At 51.5% G+C, this 21,027-nt stretch overlaps 7 protein-coding genes across 7 annotated transcripts; 3 read left to right on the forward strand and 4 right to left on the reverse strand.

The window, feature by feature from the left end:
* Positions 1 to 295: 295 nt before the first annotated feature.
* On the forward strand, positions 296 to 2,084 carry BGZ61DRAFT_456527 (general substrate transporter). Its single transcript, XM_046246529.1, has one exon. It carries the CDS (start codon positions 408 to 410, stop codon positions 2,019 to 2,021), a length of 1,614 nt encoding a protein of 537 aa, XP_046101123.1. The 5' UTR covers positions 296 to 407; the 3' UTR covers positions 2,022 to 2,084.
* Positions 2,085 to 2,913: 829 nt separating this feature from the next.
* Positions 2,914 to 3,141, reverse strand: BGZ61DRAFT_358834 (uncharacterized protein; the record flags this gene model as incomplete). Its single annotated transcript, XM_046241007.1, has 1 exon — positions 2,914 to 3,141. One exon carries the CDS (start codon positions 3,139 to 3,141, stop codon positions 2,914 to 2,916), a length of 228 nt encoding a protein of 75 aa, XP_046101124.1.
* Positions 3,142 to 5,807: 2,666 nt separating this feature from the next.
* Positions 5,808 to 7,224, forward strand: BGZ61DRAFT_395582 (glycoside hydrolase superfamily). Its single transcript, XM_046242934.1, has 2 exons — positions 5,808 to 6,627; positions 6,685 to 7,224. The coding sequence occupies exons 1-2, from the start codon at positions 6,118 to 6,120 to the stop codon at positions 7,093 to 7,095; spliced, it is 921 nt and encodes a 306-aa protein (XP_046101125.1). The 5' UTR covers positions 5,808 to 6,117; the 3' UTR covers positions 7,096 to 7,224.
* A 373-nt stretch (positions 7,225 to 7,597) lies between these two features.
* BGZ61DRAFT_520141 (uncharacterized protein) lies at positions 7,598 to 10,131 on the reverse strand. The gene is made up of 8 exons (XM_046252435.1): positions 9,898 to 10,131; positions 9,246 to 9,804; positions 9,067 to 9,111; positions 8,669 to 9,006; positions 8,515 to 8,617; positions 8,336 to 8,454; positions 8,106 to 8,283; positions 7,598 to 8,046 (listed from the first exon to the last, which is right to left on the reverse strand). The coding sequence occupies exons 1-8, from the start codon at positions 9,963 to 9,965 to the stop codon at positions 7,759 to 7,761; spliced, it is 1,698 nt and encodes a 565-aa protein (XP_046101126.1). The 5' UTR covers positions 9,966 to 10,131; the 3' UTR covers positions 7,598 to 7,758.
* A 1,701-nt stretch (positions 10,132 to 11,832) lies between these two features.
* BGZ61DRAFT_480992 (uncharacterized protein) lies at positions 11,833 to 13,305 on the forward strand (the record flags this gene model as incomplete). Its single annotated transcript, XM_046249254.1, has 3 exons — positions 11,833 to 12,042; positions 12,105 to 12,552; positions 12,599 to 13,305. 3 exons carry the CDS (start codon positions 11,833 to 11,835, stop codon positions 13,303 to 13,305), a joined length of 1,365 nt encoding a protein of 454 aa, XP_046101127.1.
* A 1,001-nt stretch (positions 13,306 to 14,306) lies between these two features.
* On the reverse strand, positions 14,307 to 14,798 carry BGZ61DRAFT_535375 (uncharacterized protein; the record flags this gene model as incomplete). The annotated part of the gene is made up of 1 exon (XM_046254266.1): positions 14,307 to 14,798. One exon carries the CDS (start codon positions 14,796 to 14,798, stop codon positions 14,307 to 14,309), a length of 492 nt encoding a protein of 163 aa, XP_046101128.1.
* A 1,583-nt stretch (positions 14,799 to 16,381) lies between these two features.
* Positions 16,382 to 18,165, reverse strand: BGZ61DRAFT_456534 (uncharacterized protein). The gene is made up of 6 exons (XM_046246530.1): positions 18,010 to 18,165; positions 17,868 to 17,940; positions 17,598 to 17,806; positions 17,403 to 17,539; positions 17,188 to 17,351; positions 16,382 to 17,128 (listed from the first exon to the last, which is right to left on the reverse strand). Exons 1-6 carry the CDS (start codon positions 18,075 to 18,077, stop codon positions 16,580 to 16,582), a joined length of 1,200 nt encoding a protein of 399 aa, XP_046101129.1. The 5' UTR covers positions 18,078 to 18,165; the 3' UTR covers positions 16,382 to 16,579.
* Positions 18,166 to 21,027: the final 2,862 nt, after the last annotated feature.

The following is a 21,027-nucleotide window of genomic DNA, read 5'->3' on the forward strand; positions in this document are numbered from 1 at the left end:
CTCATACCGCAGTGATACTCCCCAGCAGAGTGTGATTCCAGCGTCCCCCGTGACCGTCGGCGCAGACCTCGGAGGCACTTCACCACCCCTGGCAATATCGGGTCCAGCCCAAAGGAGTAATATTCGGACTTGACCAGCCAGTCGTAGACTCTTGTTCGACCCCGCACTTCCCCAGAGAGCTTTGGTGTCACGCCACCCCACGGGGATTGGCCTTTTGAGGACACCCCGAACGTCTATATAACGCCTGGGGCCAGACATGACCGAGGAACGAATCTGATATTTCCAGAGCACTGGCGGCTTCTTCTTCACTGGGAATCTTCACTGGGAATATTCACTAGTAATCTTCACTAGCCATCTTCATCTCTTGGCATCTATGCATTGCTAAGCCCTCACCTTTGAAGCTCAACATGGAAAAATCCATCTCCCCCACCGTCCACGCCGAGGGCCACCACCTCGAGCCCGACCTCAAGAACCCAACCACCACCGAACAGGCCAGACAGGGCTCCGAGGATGAACACAACCTGCCGCCCCTCGAGGCCATTCGCAAGTACCCCCGGACCGTCTTCTGGTGCCTCGCCGTCTCCATGTGCGTCGTCATGGAAGGCTACGACACGAACCTGCTGGGCAACTTCTACGCCTACCCCGGCTTCGCCAAGAAGTACGGCCACTACAACGCCGCGACGGATAATTATCAGCTCACGGCGGCTTGGCAGGCTGGCTTGAGCAATTCGTCGGCCGTCGGAGGATTCTTCGGCACGTTGCTCAACGGCTACCTGGTTGCGAAATTCGGTCATGTCCGCACGCTGCTCGGCTCCTTGATCTCGCTGAGCGCCTTCATCTTCATCGTCTTCTTTGCACCCAACATCAAGGTCCTCGTCGTTGGCGAGATCTTCTGCGGTGTTCCCTGGGGCATCTTCGCCACCACCGCCCCAGCCTACGCCTCCGAGGTGCTGCCCATGTCGCTGCGAATTTACCTCACCAGCTGGACCAACATGTGCTTTATCATCGGCCAGCTCATCTCCGCCGGCATCATGGCGGGCCTGGTCAACAACACCACCGAGTGGTCGTACCGAGTCCCCTTTGCCATCCAGTGGTTCTGGCCCGCCGTGCTTATCCCCGTGCTTTGGTTTGCCCCCGACACGCCCTGGCATCTCGTGCGTCTTGGCCGCCATGACGAAGCCGAGAAGTCACTGAAGAGACTCCGGCCGCAGGCTACTGAGGCAGAAGTCCAACAGACCCTGGGTCTGATTGTGTACACCAACAACCTCGAGCAAGAGCTGGAGGTTGGTACCTCGTACTGGGACTGCTTCAAAGGCTTTGAGCTTCGTCGAACCGAGATCGCTTGTGTTGTCTTCGCGGGCCAGATCTTGTCGGGTCTTTACTTCGCCTACAACTCGACCTACTTTTTCCAGCAAGTCGGTCTGGACACGAACCAAACATACCGACTCAACGTTGGTGGAAACGCCATGGCACTCTTCGCAACTATTCTGTCCTGGCTTCTTGTCATGCCATACGTGGGCCGCCGCACCGCCTATCTCTGGGGCATGGCCGCCATGTTTGTTGTGTTGTTCCTCATTGGCGGTCTCAACGCGCGCACTTCAGACGACAAGGTCGGCATGGCTCAAGCAGTCCTGACGTTGGTTTGGACCTTTGTGTTCCAGCTTTCTGCCGGCCAGTTGGGATGGGCTCTTCCTGCTGAGATCGGCTCAACGAGACTGCGCCAAAAGACCATCTGCTTGGCGCGCAACGCATATTCCATTGCTGGAATTATCGCGTCCGTCCTCCAGCCTTACTTTATGAACCCAACCAAGTGGAACCTGAAGGGGTACACCGGTTTCGTCTGGGGAAGCACAACCTTCCTCATGTTCATCTGGGCCTTCTTCAGGCTCCCGGAAACAAAGGACCGCACTTTCGAAGAGATCGACTTGCTGTTTGCCAACAAGGTGCCGGCTCGCAAGTTCAGCTCTTACAAGATCGAGGCCTTTGGTGATGAACACGACACGTCGAAGATTGAAGTCTAGATTATATACCCAATAGTAGTTTGCAGCGCTTTCAAATTTAAATCCAAAATATTTTTACCCAGCATTCGTTGGTCTTAGATGTGATTGCGTTTCCTCATGCAAGTGAAACTTGGTGCAGGTTAGTTGGTCTCTTTTATTCCACTGCATTATAGTGCACAGTACCACAGTACAAAATGCAGACAAGTCTGCCGTAATATGCCCTCATTTCTTTGTTACTCCAACTGAGGTCAGTTCGACATAATAAGCCCACCATTTATTTTGCTTCGCCATCCCTGGATGCCAGCATAAATAAACCGACCTCCCTCCACCTCCACCAACTCGTACTCTCGAACTCCCCACTCCTAATTTCCTCCTTCCCGGCTCCGTCAGTCACCCTCCCTTGGGCCTTGTCGTTTCTCCATTTGTCCCTGCGTATCCTTCATTTCACGGTCTTGTTATTTCGCCCCAGAAGGTCTGTCCTATGCTTCGCTACTGCTGCTGCTCCAATTTCTGCAACGGATCTACATCTCCAGCTCATCGTTGAGGCATCTCGAATGAAGTGTCTCCAGTAGCACCGAGCAATGCGTGAAACTACCTCCTCGCACCATCCTCAGCCCCACCTCCAAGTGATCAAACACACAACGAAGACGTGTAGACAGTCATCAACAACGGCCATTCGGCGAGCCATCTTGGTAGAGCCGGCGAAACTAAGAATGCCTCCCAGCAAGGAATCGTTACAAAGGAATGGTGTCTGCTCGCAAGCAGAACAGGGCAGTGAGAACTCCCCGTACGCGAGTGGTGAAGGGTCTCCGCATTCTGTGAAGCTCGAGAGTACAAGTTGATGGAGGCGGAGTGAGGTCAGTTCATGTATGCGGGCGCCCGGGGATAACCGAGTAAGCCAGAGGCGACATTATCACGACGCTGAGCCTCTAGCAAATGACCCGGTTTCAATATCGAGATACGAACCAGTGGAGTTTAAAGACATCTCTATTACAAACTTGCCAGTATTGAGCGTCCACAGGTACACTCCGATGCTTGGATCCCAGATCTTGGCTATGTTGTCGTGCGACGCCAACGCCAGCCGTGTAGAGTCCTGTGAGAAGTGTATAGTGCTGAATCTCTTGCTATGGCCCTCAAACATCTATAGACATGTGCCGCTATTTATATCCTATATCTTGATGGTTCTATCATGTGTCACTGAAGCCAGTCGTACTAAGTCGTGTCAGAAGAGTACTTAAGATCCCACTGTCCCAAAGACACGACTATTCAAGGCGATCAGCTCATCCACACCCCAGAGTGCATCAACCTCCCTATCTTTTCTCTTGCACACTAGCTTCCCTGCTCCCACTGTCCACGACAGAAACTCAATCTCTTACCTGGCGAGACATGTTTCCCCCAGACACAACATATTGAAGTCCTACACGAGTCGAATTACCGCGCAATCGCCTTGATCATAGCATCAGTCATTTTCACCGCGTTGCTTCCCTAGCCATCCAACCCTTCTAATGGCTTGCATGCTCGAGGAGCCACGTCTCAAACACCGTCTCGTCACCAGCCTCGACTCCATACTTTGGCCGCGGAGCATGCTCGAGCAGTGTGCTTAGTACTCTAATGCAGGTAGCAGATTTGAGAATCCGATGAAAAGCCCCCAAACACCCTTCTCAGGCCACATCCCTCAGCCTAATCACTAATCCGCCCCACGCTCACACTTATCGTCACCCCCAGTCACTCTGCTATAGTCAACAGCCAGCATAAGGAGTCATTCCGACCCAAACCCGTTGCTCTAGCTAATTGCAGTGACAGTAGCACCGGGGAGGAAGAAACGACTTTCACTCAGAAGCCATTAGGACCTGGTTTGTCTCCGCCCTTAGAGTGAGGGACGCAAGAACGCACCCACTTCGCCACCTATCACTTGTGCAAGTTCACAGTTCACCTTGCAAACGCTGCGTCTCAAGTCTTGCAAGGCAGTCCTGATCAGTCCTTGCGGCGATAAGCCTCGCAATTCTGAGAAGGCGATCAGCCTGTCTCTCACCAACGCCGAGTCATTTTGTGTATAATGACGGAGACATTAAGCGGCTTTCTTGGGAAGGCCCACGTCCAGTTTGGACAGCCTTTGGGTGCAGCTTCACCAGTCGTCGACCCCTCGCATTCCCAGTGAGTTGATCATTCCCCACCAGGTACAGTATCCTTGGTGATATCTGCCGTTCTTGGAGGACCCAACCCTGTCGGTTGACTTGAGCAAAAACCACTGCCATGATCCGCTCATTCGAGTTCAAGACAAGTGCATGATCCAAAGCGTCGTACACAACAGTGACATTCTCGACCAGGTGGTCTGTGATGGTCGAACTGCCGGGTCAAGGTTTGCGGCCTCCTGCTTCACCATGAGCCGACCTCTGTCGAGTCCCAGGTAACGTTGAATGTGTGACCATATTCTTGTCAATAAATAATATTAGAAATTGGGGAGAAATAATAAAATTGCTGGCCGTAGAGGCAACCGGCACTGAGGCCCAAAACTAAGACAGAGCTTGGCGGCATATTCTTACCACAATTGTTGTCGCATTCGGTCACGTTAACTGATCGGACAAAAACTGGAATGCGCTCTCCAACAGGGGGCGCTGGAAGTGGCATATTTATCGAGATGAATGTTACGTAACATTTGTCTTCGCGGATTAATAAATCGGATCGATTCTGCTTATGAGAAATCGTGGGTGCCAAAACCACTTCTGATCGATGATCCCTCGAGCATTCTGTGACGCAACATTCAGTCGGATCACTTCCTGTAGTAATCGAGCATTGTCGTGCTTGGTATTCTTCACATCCGGAGCGTATTGAGCGCACCACCTAGCCACCTTGACCAATAGATCAAGACAGAGATGATGTCGACCGCAACACCAGGCGCTTCCACAGGAGGCGGAAGAGGGTTTAATTCTTACAAAGCGGTTTCGAGTAAGATGAGATGTGATTCTCAGAAATTGTTCAAGGCAATCATACCCCGTGGTGGCTCCAGAACATGCTTCGTGAAGCTTGGAAAAGTGACTGAGGGCCAGTATGGGCTCACCTTCCAACCCAACAAACTAACTCATATCACACTGCTGTGTCGGATGCTTTTCGTCGTTGCGCAAAGCCTGGTCCGTTCCTCGGCTTTGCCAAGCCATACCTGCTAAACTTCAACAGACGGGTAAATCTTAATTAGGACCATTATGACCCGGGCCAGCAACGTGAGCCAGTAGCTAGCCGCCTTTAGACAGAAAGGGAAATAGCTGGCGAACAGTGTTTAGCTGTCTAGGGATGGAGCGCTTTAAGGTTCCACCAGCCAGGCCTCGGTTGAGAGACGCGATGGGTCGACTGGGGCGCTGGAATGTGATATGACACAGGTGCTGGAATGTGTAGTGGAAAATGAGTGCTGGAATGTGGGCTGGAAAGCGTATTTGCGGCTCGGATGCATGTCCAGGCCGGTAAGGTTAGAAATAACATTTCAATCTAGGCCTCAGTTAGGAAAAGGGTAGCCGCGTACCCGTCATCAACTTCCAACGCCCGTCGGTCCATGGCGGATGAAGCGCCCGATCCGGACTAGATGAAGACCCCCCTCGGATGGCGTCAAATCGGTTGACAGCCGTGTGCTCTATCGCTCTGCATTGAGTTTACAGTTACAGGTCGGCATCGAGCATCGGATCTTGGCAGTTGGGCGTTGGCCACGTTAGGTTTGCGCTGTTTCCAAACTCAATGTTAGATCGTTGAAGCATGGTGCCATAGTCATATATTAATTTGGCGCGGCTTATTACCGCCGTGTTGGGGATCCGATCCAAGGGAGAGACCATCACAGCTTGTCTCAGACAATGTCGTGTTCATCGGACATGCAAAGACAAGACATCTCGATCCCTTTATTATAAATACAGACGCGTCGCAGAACTCCAAATTCCGTCCTCCAGGCTCAGACAGCACTGTTCCAACTCCCTCTCAATCTTCAATCCTCTCTCAACCCCTTGACTTGGGCCTACTTCACGGTTCTAAGGCATCACTTCCAACCTTCACCACGGTTGCCTCTCAAAGTACCTCGAGCTCCACGAGGACCAGGAATTTTCAGCATTCCAGGATTTGTGATAGTAATCACGAAAATATGCCTTCAACAAAGTCTTTTCTGTCCTGGAAGGCATTGGCCCTCATCGGACTCCAGATCGTCGCTGCTAGTCCGTTGGGACCCGGACGACCTCGAAGAGCTGCAGCCAAACCCAAGACTACCAAGCCACGAGCCACGTGGAAGCCAAGTGTCGGCGACACGTGGCAAATTGTGCTCCAAGACCCCATCAAGGTCAACAAGAAGACGCTCTCGCCCAATGTCAAAGTTTGGACCCTGGACATGTACGACAATGACGCCTCCACTTTCAAGGCTTTGCAGGACGCCGGCAAGAAGGTCATTTGCTACTTCAGTGCCGGATCTTGGGAGGACTGGCGAGACGACGCCGACCAGTTCAACGACTCTGATCTTGGAAACGACATGGATGGATGGGATGATGAGCGCTGGCTCAACACTCGCAGCACCAACGTGCGCAACATCATGAAGAAACGCATTGCTTACGCAGCCAGTAAGGGGTGCAATGCCATTGATCCCGACAACCTTGACGGCTATGTAAGTTGCTCCTTTGGAATTTCTGCTCAATTATTCGTACTAACTCATCATTTGAAGGGAAATGACACTGGTATGAACCTGTCGAAAGCCGATTCTATCAACTACATCAAATTCCTCGCCAAGACCGCGGCCGCTTACAACATGTCCATTGGTTGCAAAAATAGTCCCGAGATTGTTGCGCAAGTTATAGGCTCTGTCGACTTTGTCACTGTCGAGCAATGCGTTGAATACGACGAATGCGACGCCTACGCGCCTTATATCAAGGCTGGGAAGCCTGTCTTCCACATCGAATATCCCGACTCGCCCAATTCAATGTCCACTGCGTCAACCAACAGTATCTGCACTAGCGCGACCAAAGGATCAAGCACTTACGGATTCACCACTGTTATCAAGAAGTTGGCGCTAGATGGCTGGGTCAAGTATTGCGGAGGATCACAAGTCTACACCACCAGTGTTCAGTCGAAGTGAGATTGGTTATGTTTTCAGTATGGATGCCTATTGGCTCTCTACTGTGCATTTCATGATGATACGAACGGGTATTCAGTTATTAGCATTACGATGATATAATTAATAATTTAATTGATGTGAATTTAACCGACTCGAGAATCGCGCATTGTGTTGAGCTTCACTTGGCAATATCTGATGCGTGGAGACCACACTGTGATGAGCATAGTATTTTGCTACGCATTGGCTGAATCATGTCTACGGGAGCAAAAATAAAGTGACTACTATCAAATGAAACAAAAAGAACGGTGAGCAAGAAAACATACAACAGCGCGGATTCCCAGTAGTCACTAACCCCTCTCATCCTCACTAGCTATCCGATGCCAAAAGTTCTCCTACAAGCCTTACTCGTCAATGCAACAGCGCTTATTGATGTCATCATGTCTGAGTATTTGGACGACGAAAGTGTAACACGACATGATCTAGCTCGGGACAATCCCACATCATAGCCATTGCAAAGGGAATGAACAGCAAAACATTTTTTTTTTGAGCTACCCATGAGGTTGACTATCTGAGCTGCCGTTTGAGATACACCAAAAATCAAGCAAAACATGGTCCTTTCCTGCGAACCCAGGCCTCAACTGAGACGGTAGTCCATTGCTCCTTCGAAATCGCGTTAGGTTCGGCCTAGTCGAACACAAACTTCACTTCTCCGGAGCCCTGGAGATGACCGTCGAGAAAGACGGTGAACGACGGGGTTGTCCCATCGTACGTCAGCCCCAGCTCGAAGCAAGCACTGCCCGGCGATCCTGCTTTCGCGAGCCATTGAAGCTGGCATATCCTGCGAACCGGATCCATGCCAGACCTAGCACATAGATCTAAGGTGAGATATGTAGATCCACGAGTATTCATGACTCCAAAGGCCTGCAGGTCGACGGCGTACTTGTTCGGTGCTCTGGCGGGCAGACTCGTCCCCTGATACACAAAATGCATTAGCTTTATGAATTGGACTTGGGACTCAGATTGTGCTTTACCGGCTCTACAATCCATTGTAGTACTCGATTGGCCGATCGAAAGCCAATTTTCTGTCTTGAGAGACGACTTTGCACGATGGCCATGGAGGGCGGGTTCTGCTCTGGGTTCTGCCCTGGGTTCTGCCCTGGGTTCATCAGCCGAGCATGAGCAACACCGCCAACAGCGACTGAGGCCCATCTTGAGGAAATTAGCCATGGATTGTAAGTGCCGAACAGAGAGGTACACTCACCCAGTCGTATCATCGTACGAAATCACTCGGATGGCGCCACCCGATCCCTCCTCAATTCTGCGCTGGACGACGGATTGGACATAATGGTTGCGGCCAAAACCGCCGGCGAGGACTACTGCCTGCGAGTGGTTCTACAGTTAGTGTATGGTAAACTAGTCAAACTGCAAATGCGAACCTACCTTCGGCTTTTGGTCTGTTGCGGCCATGACGGCGCCAATTTGACTTTGAATCAATGACACGATTTTGTCGAGCACGGGGTCAAAGATGGAGACTAGCTCCTCGCTTTTGAACCGTTAGCAGAAATAATAGGCCTTGAGGTGGGAGGGTTCATACTGCGTGATGATCAACTTGGTGTTGGTCGCGTCTTTTTGGCGGGCCCGCCTCTCTTTAGCCCCGACGAACCCGACAGGCAGGTTGATCGTCAAACCCTGTCCCGAACTACCAAAGTGCAGTTTCGCGTCGCAATCCCAATATCTGACGATTAAATCATCGATATCACGAGGCTTGATATTTTTGAAGGTTGGCGCTGGACACATTGCTTCAAGCTTTGACATAAACATGTCTTTGAACGCGTCGTCCAACACAACTGCTCCCGCCAAAATGCACTCGCTTGGTACGCACTCCGAAAGTTCCAACGGGGACGAATTGGAAACTTGATAACCGATGGAGTCCTTTTGAGATATAGGTCAGCTCGCAAAACAACAGCATTCAGAAGTGGTTCAAAAGCTTACAGTGGTTCCACCTCCGCAATCACAGATGATGAAGGTGTCTTGGACCTACCATATGTTAGCCACGGTACTTGCAGGGATGTAGAAACACCCTATCAAGGAGGTCTTGAACAGGAAAGTCAATGGTCAGGGGGGGAGGGGATAGTTGAAGCCGGAGCCTCTAGGTAATTCCATACATTTACCTCCAATCTTCTGGCCTGATCCATCAGAAGGGTGACTCCGGTGGCCTCTGCCTCATCCAGAGTTTTCACATCGTAGCGAATTCCGGCCTCTCGCACGGCTTTCTGAAGGCGGATGACGGCGTCTTCCGGCCAGTTGGCCGGTTTCGTCAAGGTCAGGTGAATAGAACAGTCGTCAATGCTGCAGTTACTGAGTTCAGCCTCGACCTGTTCCCGGAATTGACCCCACAGTCGCGATAGGTACAATGAGATACCGTCCAGGACGCCCAGACCCAATTTGTCGAGGTTGTTTTGCGTTTCAGTGAACTTCTTCGAGGTTTTCAACTCGCCTAATTGGTCCCTCCACAAGACCATAAGCTTAAACCATTCAAGCTTACGACATCCGGCTCTGGGGGGCCAGGAAGTACCCCAATCGATGGCATTCTTGTCATCATCTAACCACAAAGTGCTAGGGATTTTATGAAACCCTCGTCTGACTGTCGCAGCCGAACATGCCTCCCTGAGGAAGGAAATGTGCTCGGGGTCACCTTCCTTGGCGATGTGGTACGCGATGGCCGAGTGGCTGGTAGTTCAAAGGTTAGTAAATGTCTGAACATCAATCCCCAAGCAGGACACTGGGAACTCTGGGAGCTCTGGGGGCGAGATAAGTACTTACGTTGTACCAAAATCCAACCCAACGTAGATCACGGGTGGGGACGAAGTGTTTGAAGAGTACTGAGACATGGTAAGAGAGAAAAGAGCGGGTTGGAAAGGGGAAGGGTCGGTTTCGTGAAGGGGAAGGGCGATTGAACGAGTGGGGGGCGAGTGCTAGTCAACAAGAGGAGGAAGTGGAAGGATGGGTTTCATGAAGCAGAAAAAGATAGTTCAACAAGAGGAGGAAGGGTCGAGGGTATGAGAAAAGGTGAAGAGAAAAGGAAAGAGAAAGTTGTCGGGGACGACGACTGTATTTAAACCTCAACTGGATCAGATCAACTCGGTACCCTCTGCCTCAGGCATCCGACCTCAAGCAGCGTCCCTCCAGCTGTTTGCTCAGGAGCAATGCAGTCCGCCTCCTCAAAAGCTGATCTCAACCAATAATCCATCGCAGGATCCTAAGCCCTCTGGGGGCACTAGCCAAGTGAGTCGGAAGCTTAGAGACTGATGATTGGCTAGACCCAGCCTCCTTAGGCTCTCTACATGATTCCCATGCAACGTGCTGGGGTGGGAGCTGAATTCAACTCGGCATCCAGCAGGTAAGCTGGAAGCTTCTAAGAGTACGTGGCAGTCACGGGCATCTCCGTCAACTTGTCTGCGCGATTCCAATGCATGTCCTGGAAGCCGCCCTCACCCGATGATCTACCACATAATCAGTGGCGGGTGTTTACCTTTCTGTTGGCATGTGTTGTCGGGCAGTGGTGGATTCCCGTCAGTAATTTCAGACCAGGAGCCGTCGCCCGCTCCCCATGTAGATTTCAGGGGCGGCTCAGTGATAGTATTACCGAGTGACACTACTTGCGTTAATAACGTACCAGCCATGATGAAGGGGTTAGACTTGAGTACATCAATGAGCACTACGATACGCCGATGGGGCTCTCCGTCGGAACGAGACTCTCTTAGCATGTGTTTGGCCGACGGTGACTGCGTGGCAGTACAACACGGTGATTATTGCCAAGAAGCTCGTATTCGGTCATGTGCAGGTGTGTCTACTTAGCTCTGCTGGCGGTCAACGGAAGCGGTCTACTCGTCGTTTCAATTACCGAGCGGGCGGCTGCCAATGCCCGGAGTGAAGATGCCTCAAGCCTGAGCTCTGAAACCGGCATTTTGCAGCTGACCCGATTTGGGTGAGGGGCTGAACGGAAGGTTGCCTTTGGGCTGGCTGTGGCGTGGAGCTATTGGTGCAAGGGGGTATTTCTTTGTGCTTGGCGGCAGGACTGGTAGGATTTGCCACTTAGAAACTCCCGCCCTCTCTAGAAAGATGAGGTAGAGGAGAGAGAGGGAAAGAGGAGATAACGTGATGAATTCACCAAGTGTATGACGACAGCAGCGGCGGTGGAACCCATCATTATCAGAACCCCCCTCATGTATTCTCTGCAAATCCGCACGCGCGCCAGTTTGATGGCAGCAAAGCTCCTTCAAACACGTATCCACGCCCACTGTGTCACAGCCGCGTACTAGTCCAAAAGGGAAGTGCACGCTCCAGCCGCGCTGGGGATGGAGGCGTGTATTGAGCTATTGTGCTTGAGGGTGTGAGTCCCTTTCTATTTGTCCACGTCACGGAGCCTCTGACGAGCGGTGCGCCCGCTTGTCTGGAATCGATCCTCCCAGCCCCCATATTTGCGACCAGGTCTTTGTGTAACGCAATACGCCCGGCTTCTGTAGCGCCTGGCCGAGTGGGTGGACAGCCGATGAAGGCCAGAAGATTCCCCCCCGATGTTAAGTAGGTCTCTTTTCCCAACCTGCCATCACCTTCACGCATGGAATTTGGCATCTTTCGCCACTTGTCGCAAAGGCACGTCTCAGCACGTTGAGATACTGTTCCCGAGCCCTTTGGAACAACACTGTCTTCCCATACATTGGGCTTCCTTGTCTGTACCGTGCGAGCCTCGTCAACATGAGCGAGGCCGGGCGAAGTACTGGCGATCACACCCAGCCCGCTGCGCTCCTGGACGACAAAAGCACAGTGTCCCGTTCTCCCCAGAAGCGGCGGCGATTTTCATCTACCCAACAAGACTCAAACGCCAGCCCTCTTACAACTTCTGCGATGGACCCAGGTTCGAAATCGACCCCGGCGAATTCGGATCAGACCCTTCCTTCCAAACCCGTAAGTGATTTTGATCCAGTTTTAAAACAGTCATTATATGGATCTAACAACCACCATTTCAGGCCGAACAACCGCCGCCGATCCCTACGCCTCCTCTCCCGGCATCGTCGCTCCCTAAAGCACCACAATTGAACACGGCCAAATCCTCCAAGCCTCGCGCCCAACCTCACTCCTACTTCTTTCTCAGAACGGTTGTACATCCTACGCAAGATGACGATTTCGACTACTATTTTTGGCAGGAGCTGGACTCAACCATTGAACATTTCGTATCTACGTACTACACGGACACTGCGTGGGAGAGCCTTGATGAATCCACCAAAAAGGAATTTCTCAGCTGGGCTCCGGATGCCCCCATGTTATGTTTAATGCAGAACGGCTCCCTTTACCTCTTCAAATCGTGGATCTGGCGGATTTTAGTCAAGTCAGTCTTGATGGGGAAGTGCCCAGACTTGATCGATTGGACATCACCTTACTTCAAGGCTCAAAACGACATGCACAATGCCTTGCTCGGTATGACCCCATCTTCCCTCTATATGCATAACTAATGTCTAGACAGAGTGCAACCCAGAAGCATTAACCCAACGGGTGCTTATGACCAACTGGAACGTTTGGAAGTTTCTCTCCTTCAAGATGTGTCGGGACGCGATGGTCAACAAACCCAATCCGCGTGTCATAGATTACCGCATTGAACCTGCTTCCATCTCTAAGATCATCGCCAGAGGGCTTGGCTCAAACTTCCCTAACGAGTTGAGCGATAGGGCTCAATTTTTCCTAGATCTGATCAGTCAGAGAGTTGCTAAGATGGAGAAGATCTTCAACAACGCCCTGTCCGACGTGCGGATTGTTTTCCACCACCCCGACAACATGAAAACATCAGGCTTCGCATTCGAGCCAGAAATTGACGGGTTGATTGGCCAGACCATGACAAATGTGGATTGTTGGGGTGCGCAAGAGGAACAGTACATGCGAGAGAATCTCGAGCGCCAGTATGAGTCTGGTTCCCCGGGCCGCCCCGTGGACTTCATTGTGTCGCCCATGGTAATATGCCGCCCTATCTCCCATGTTTACAGGTCCAAATTTGTCCAGTTTCCCATGACAGTTTGCGTCGATTGGGTGGCGGAATGGAAGCGGGAGATGAAGGAGCGGAAGGAAGAAGAGAAGCAGGAGGAGGAGGAAGAGAAGCGGAAGGATGATGAGAAGCAGGAGGAGGAAGAGGAGATGAAGGCAAAGGGTAAGGGTAAGGCGCGAGAGAAAGAGGAATAGCAGATTGTGGTCGTCGGATCGTTGCGTGGTTGAGGGGCGAAACCGAGGATGTCGAGCTTGGTTCCCTCGAAATCATTTTCTCATGTCAAATGCTCAGTCTTTTTATTGTGTATTCAGGTACTGGTTTTGGTTGAGAATTTGTAGGTCAATTTTTATTCATGTTTCTCCTTCGTCCCTCCTCCACCGTACCATGAGAGCGCACGTTGGTGGCCTACCAAAAGCCAGATGCATTTTCTTTTCTCAAAAAAAAACAACGCTTCGGACTCCAGGTGAAACTACTGGCAGGAGAGTCACAATCCCCCCTCCGTGCCGTCTTGCTTTGCGGTTCGCCAAGCCAAAGAAAAAAAGTGAACACGGGTATCATCCAACACCAAGCAGCGTGTCCGTCCTGCACCGCCAGCGGAACAACGGTCGGATTTCGTTACAACACAATACCCTCATTCTCTCAGGCATCCTTCACCCACGCAGCTAATATGGTGGTACCAACAGCGAGCTTGTTCCCCCCCCCAAAAGCGCACTGGTGTCCAGGACCTTGCACGGATCGAGATGGCAATCCCTTGGCCAGCATAAAATTTCCGAGTCGGACCGACCGAGCAGACTGTGCATTGAGATTATTGAGGTACGAAGGACGTTTCACGGAGTGTGCCATTTCATTTGGATCGCGGGAAGAAACGGGCAGGTCAATGACGGCTTGAAGCTGGGCATCGGGATTCAGGCGACTGATCGGTGGCAGACATCAATGACTACGTGGTCACTGTAACTGCCACGTCTCATTACGACGGATGCTGTGCGCACGGGAAGCGTTTTCACGTATATAAGGTGTCTATTTAGCAAAGTCTATTATCTCTCTGGTACCACCGTGAGCCACGGCTCATGGAATATTGTGCGCCAACGGCAACAGCGGAACCACGCATCCAGGGGCACGTCCACGGGAAGCAACGGAAACACCACGCCTGCAAATTTCACACCTCTTCGCTTCCCGGCGACTCATTTTCGTGTTCTTACGCCACGCGGGAGCTTCCCGCGGCGCTCATTTCTCCTCGGGAGGGAGCGGACTGGGGCTCGTATCCGAGCTCCACGGCTTCGGATGCCAGCAAGCCATCAATCGTGGCCTTGTCCTTACCAAAACGTGCCCCGAAGGCGTACAGCACCGCGTGTCGCGTTTTCGAATCCATCAGCTTGAATTCTGAGTAAATGCGCTTCTCAGAACGCAAATGGCCGGCCTCCCACTCAGCGCGCCCCTTGGCGTCCTTGAAGCCAGGCATCATGTTCACCAAGCGTCGCTTGCGTCGATTCTCTTTGACATCGCCGTCTAGTTCTCTCTGGATCCAGTCGCCGTCTTCGTCGAAACCGTGCTCGAGGGCGACGACAATAGTGACCACAAACTGTTGCACTACCTCAATGCAGAGGGGACAGGTGTCGCTCATGTTCGAAAGGATCACCCGGTTCATCATCTCCACGCCAACGTCTTCGACATGCGTAACGGCCGCCATGATTTCGTCAGTGTTTCAGTAGAAGGTTAGGAAGATTGTGAGATTTGGTGAGGCGTTACAGAATCGGGTGATGGCTCAGGGGGTTTGGTGGTTGATATAAGTTTGTGCTGCTGCTTCACGATCTTTTATTTCTATCTTTTCACTTGTTCATTGCTCGACATGCGCATCAGCTGTGAGGTGTTCAGTGTGACAGCCCGTGAATTGCGGTTCAATTGCTGTTCTGGCGGAACACGTGGGGCAAATTTGAAGCAACGGAACAAGTATCGTGAACAGCGCGACGGTGAACAATTCCGTAAATTCAGCAACTGAATCACTCAAGAGATTAACACACACAAGGACACTCATACTTGATGAAGAAACTGCATGATAATGTGATTTTATTCAACGCGCAATATAATGCATTCGTTGTGAATCTGATTCCGGGCATGCGCTCCCGTTGGACCACTTTAATCCTCCCGTCTAATTAAGTCGGTCCATCCCAAGGTTGGAGGTTGGTCGTCCCTGTACATCGGCGGAATAATTGGCGGCCCAGGAGTTGACATTGAACAGCTTGTCGCACATCTGTCAGTCGGGCCGGGCCGGGTGTTATTCCGCTGATTTTCTGAGGTTGACCAACCTGTTTCACGCTTTTCACCTTCGTCACATGACAGAGCCCCCTGTCAGATCTCGTGATCCCGTAAGTGGGGTCTGACAGTTTGGGCTGGTGGCATTTCACGCAACGAAACGAAATGTACGATCGGATAAGGCAAAAATAGCCTGATTGAATTGGCGATAAATGGGACCTTGATATCGTCGTTATGAGTGATTGATTGACCGTGTGTTGATCATCTTGACCGGCGAGGGATTTCCGATCCCTCCGTCTGACACTCTATGAATCATGAATCAGCCCGGGTAACGTGACGGATCTCGTGATCCTGTATGTGGGGTCTGACAGTCGCAAAATGTCCGACCAAATAATGCCAATTTAGACTGATTGAATTGTTGGTAGTTACGACCTTAATAACGTTATTATGACTGATAAATTGACCGTGTTTTTTATTATCTTAAAACAGCGGGGAATCTCCCTATCTACCGTCCCCAAGCCCCCTTTCCCTTGGTGGGCAGCCATATCTGCACGACTGGTAGTGCAAATGAGATCATGTGACCCTTGCACCACTAGGGTGCACATCCATGCTCTCTTACGAATGACCCTCGGCGGCTATATGTGAAACAGTGAGTTGCATCCAATTTGGTTTTCGTTATTTACATTTCATTTGCTAAATGTGGAAATGGAGATCCCGTGAGTAATGCTCTCAATTTTTTGGAGTTTGATGAAGGTCTAACGGTCAGCCTTACAACCAAGTCACCAATGATGGTGATGATGTTAACTAAGTGACTCAAGCCATATGCAACTAGAAAGAGGGAAAGTCAAGTCCTTTGGATAAGAAATATTTTCTTTGAAGATGACGGAAGCGTAGGGTGAGACGTTAGCATGCGAGTACAAGGTCTAGGAGTCGAAGCTAGGCAAGATCCGCCTGTACAGTCACCGGATATAGTGTCTGCTGATGGCCACAAATGACAACTTTTACGTCAACATATTAAAGTACTGGGGAGTAAAATATCATTATACTATTTACTTGTATTAAATGTCAAAGCCACGTCTGGCTCATCAGCTCAGTCCATGTTCATGTTCCCTGAACGCCACTTCCGGTTTAGCTCTAATTAACGCAGGGTATCCCACTTCCAATCCAGGTCTTGCTGTCCAAGATATTATACAGCCGACCGCAGCCATTTTACATGCCTCATACTCTATGATAAACCTTAGTGACAACACCCAATTCCGGGTCGCCGGTGGATTTATCCCCGTTCTCACTACTCGTTGAGACGTCGTCCCTGGCAAATGTCACACCGTTCGTGCCGGTATGGTTCGGTGACGTGCGTCCATCCTTGACGTCGATCTGCTCGCTTGTGATGTGCACTTCGTTCTTCTGGTAGATCTTGAGCGGGATGCTGTAGCCGCCATTGATCTGCTCCTGGCTTTCCGACGGGCTGATGTCGATGTCGTTAAGGCCGGTCCTAGTCCTGGCCGCGGGCTCCTCTCGCGTGCGGCTGCTGAGGTTTCCGTAGGCGGATCGTAGTCGGTTCGTGGCCTCGCCGGTGCGCTGGCCGGAGGACTTGCCGTACTTGGCATGGAAGGATCCCAGGCGGAAAACACGTTGCATAAACGTCCAGGTGAGCGGGAGATTGGCGGTGATGATGGCGGTCGACACTTCGCGGATGTACCAGTAGATCCACTCGCTGCCGTAGGGATCGCCCAAACTGTAGTACTTGCTGAGGCAAGCGGCCAGAATCTGATAATCGATTAGTCGAGTGCTTCAAAACCATGAGAGGACTTGAGAGGCAAGCTTACCGAGAATCCACCCAGCGCAAAGACGGCGCAAAGAATCACCTTCCTCTTCAGAGGTAATTGGGATTGGAGGAAGACTGGCATAGGGAGAGCGATGATCATGATATCGGTAGAAATGTTCATAACGGTGTTGGTGATCATGTGGTTCGTCTCAGCCGAGCAATTCACTGCACATCCATGTTAGTCGCAGCCTGGTCAAAACACCAAAGTCAACTTACTGTCGTCTGGAGGAACCTGCCAGTAGTTGTGGAAGGGCCGACACCACGCCGCGAAGAATAAGATCTCCATGAGGACGAAGCTAAAAACAACATATCCTGCAACAATCTTGACCAGCCAGTTTTGCCTCAGACTCGTACTATCGTCGTAGATGTTAGTACCAGGATCACGCATTTAGTTGAGATGCGGGAACTTACGTCAATCGACTGTACATGACTAGCAAGCATGCTTTGACGCCCCAGATGGTAATCATCTGCATCTGCTCCGTGACGATGACCAACTTGGACCCATACTCACGGTCCTTGATGGACTGGGGAGTGAGGACAATGCCGTCGGCGGGGTTGATGAGGTTCGTAGGCGTGTAGGTCAAGACCTTGACGACGACCAACAGGATCGTATATGTTACCTAATGGAGGTCAGCATCACCGCCATGCGCCGTGGTGGTACTGTGACTAAAGGCTTCGTACTATAGTGAGTAGCATGAGGTAATCGTCGACCCGCATCCCCTTGAAAGATCCGTACAACATCCTCCGGGATATCCTGGACGTCAAATCGGGTAAGCCCACTGTCGATCACGCTGTCAAGTCGGGAAAGAGGCCAAAAACGTACATTCGCACGGCGACGACGGCCACGGTGAGGCCGTACCACGTCCACAGCTCGGCGAGAAGGGCCGACATGGCTGCTGCTGCTGCTGCTGCTGCTGCTTTGATGTCGTTGGCAGACAGACTCGAGTGGCAGCTATCGACGTAAGGGCGATGGCCAAACTCCGAGCAAGAGGCAGGGAGAAAAGCAAAGTTTGCACATGAGGGCGAAGTAGGGATGCCCGCATTTTCTGGGACCCGGCTCCCCATGTGCTGAGGCGTCTTTATGAGACAGGCCGGCGGCGGCCCTCTGTGCCAGGGACCCCTATTTGCTCTGAATCAGGAAGCTTGATATGCAGCCCGATGGGGCTATCCCGATTCCGCGAACCTGCAGCCACGAATACCACGTGAAGTGGCCGCTAATCATCCCATTATTATCTCTCCGGCCGTCATCGGAGCCCCTACCGGTGGGTTTTGAGGGTCTGCGTTACCTAAACGGCTCGCCTTTGTCCAACCATTGCCGCAGGAGCGAGTCAGGAACCCGCCAAGCCATCACCAACCATGAGATCGCTCTCCATCCCGTGGAGCTCAGGTCCGCCTCGCAGGGCCCTCGTGCAGGGTTGTCCAGGGCCCTGGAACGCCCTCCGAAGATTCTACGGTACCGGCCGGAGGCTAGCACGATGCGGTTCGCATGAGACGGACGCTAGAATGGCCTAGTTCTAGATAGCCTCGGCGGTTCTGCACTGTTCCGGCCGGGATGTGGTTCACGCCGGTGGCTGATTTCACAACACACAGATCTCCTGCGATCCGTGTGCGCCAACCGACCGCAACGGCGCTTCAACGTGGATCAGCGTGGATGCAAGTGGATGGATCTCGGCCAGCCTGGCGAAATCGAACCGTGTGATAGCGGCCAGGGTTCGGCCCACCTTCCCCTTTCTGCCTATGCCCAAACAGGGAACTGACTGCGATGATTTGCCTCGACTCCCTCCGCTGATCATTTCTGACATCCCCGAGTGGGCCACATGGGTGCAGGGAAGGCTGGGTAACAAAAACCGGAGAAGAGGAGCCATGACAGCCAGGAGATTGCCCGACTCCCAGGCACCGGAATCGAGGATCTGCCTTGGCTCAAAGTCAAAAAAGTGTAACTGGACAGATACGAGGTACAGGTCGCATTTGAGGTGGCAGAGATATCGGGGATGAAGGGGTAAGCGGCGTTTCGGCCATGATCTGAAAGAGATTTTGTTCCCGATGTGTTGGGTCGCAGCTGATGATCCCCTGGTCACATCCTATTTAGTTCCACGCTATCTTGTTCCAGCATCCACATCGCCACCTGCCGGAGTCGTCATTCCCCCTGGCTCCCTCCGTGGCTTCCGTGCGTTGGTTGGTGGGTGAAGAAATGTTGCTGCAGGACGATGAACTTTGGTGCTCCTGAGTAGAGATTTGAGCATCACCAAAGATAAGCAACGGCTCCAACCCAGAGCACGCAGTCTGAACTTTGAGAGCCAGATTCTGAGCAATTCACCTGGAGTAACATTATTGCGTCAATGGCATCACGGAATCAGCCGACCTAGCGTGGAATTAGCGCACCATCTTTACTTATTGTCCTTGCGGAACCAGAGTGGAGTGCAGATTTTTCTGGCTCCTCATCTCGGTTGCTGTGGACACATCAATCCCATCGCGATGGGATCACTCTGGAAGATCCTCCCAACAGCATGAAAAGCAATGTGCTAAACGCGGGGAAATGAGGGGCATCATACCACGGAATTATTTATTGTTTCGATAGTCTTGTTCGCCTTTGATGGATCCTTCGCTTGCATGATGCTCTGACTGGCTGCGTATTCAAGGCTCACCGGCAATCAGTGCTCAGTGACATGTCTCCCGATAACGCAATAAGCACCAACTATCGTACCACATTGTCTGTAGTGAGTGGAAATTTATTTTCCAGTCTCCGTTACCAAGGATGGCGGAGTATTTGCTCCCGTCTTTGCGGCTAGTGGAAAAATGTGTCTTTTGTGCCTATAGGGTAGCCACATCGATTTGCGTACTTCCAATCCTACGTTCTTGAGTGGTATTGATAACAGTCTCGAGGGATCGCTGTAGATTACTCGAAGAAGCCAATTCGTCAATGCTTTGGCCGAATTAAGCAATCTGGAGAGTGACCTGAGATTTTTAGAACATGAACTAAATTCCTTAAAAGTAGCGAAAGACATTTGGTACACGACATAATGACAATCGTGTTTCCGTCTTGTCATCATCGTTGTCCCTTTCCTGTGGAATTCTATCACTAAACCAGACTCAAATCTTCTTAAACTTCAAGCGAAGCTCCTCCACTCTAACCTGCTCCTCAAACGGGCTGCCTGCGGGTAACAAACAAGTCTACAGTGCCTTGCAACCTGCTTCCAATGTCTTCGGTTCATGTTCAAAGTGCTCACGAGCTTGCTCCTGTCAATCAAAATCGGTCATCTAATTGAAACTCGCCATGCTAAATGACTCGGTATCCTGCTTGATAAGCTCTGGTGCCCATTCGTGGTTGTGGTAGACATGTCGTGTAGAAATCGATGGCTGGTGGATAAGTGAAAGCGGATGCGTTCAAAGACCTGGAGTGCAAGCGAAACATCTATTTTGGCTCTTTCCAAACAGATGGCGATTGTGGCAACGTCTTCAACGGCCTAGCATGCACCCTGTGACGATGTTGGCAAATGGGAGTGAGCAGCGTCTCCGATTTTGGAGCAGTACTCGGTGGACAAGAGCCAGGCTTTGATTGAGTCACGCCACACAAACTTGCAATCGGAGATCTTGCCATCTGGCGTTAATTTGGCGAAATTTGCCCAGATTTAGGGAAAATTGGCTGTCTTGAGTAGCTTGGAACTTCTGATTTGTCGGCTGGCAGCTGTAGAGTAGCAGGGCGAACGCTTTGAGATCCATGAGAAGGCAATCCAATATGGTAGATGCCAAGATCCACCATCGCGCAGAAAGAGCCCGCAGGGTAACAGAGAGCCGCATGGGTAGCTCCTTAAGATGGCAGGGCTAGGGCGGACCAATAGAC

This window comes from Ilyonectria robusta, assembly GCF_021365365.1.
Source record: "Ilyonectria robusta strain PMI_751 chromosome Unknown BGZ61scaffold_17, whole genome shotgun sequence".
Classification (NCBI taxonomy): Eukaryota; Fungi; Ascomycota; class Sordariomycetes; order Hypocreales; family Nectriaceae; genus Ilyonectria; species Ilyonectria robusta.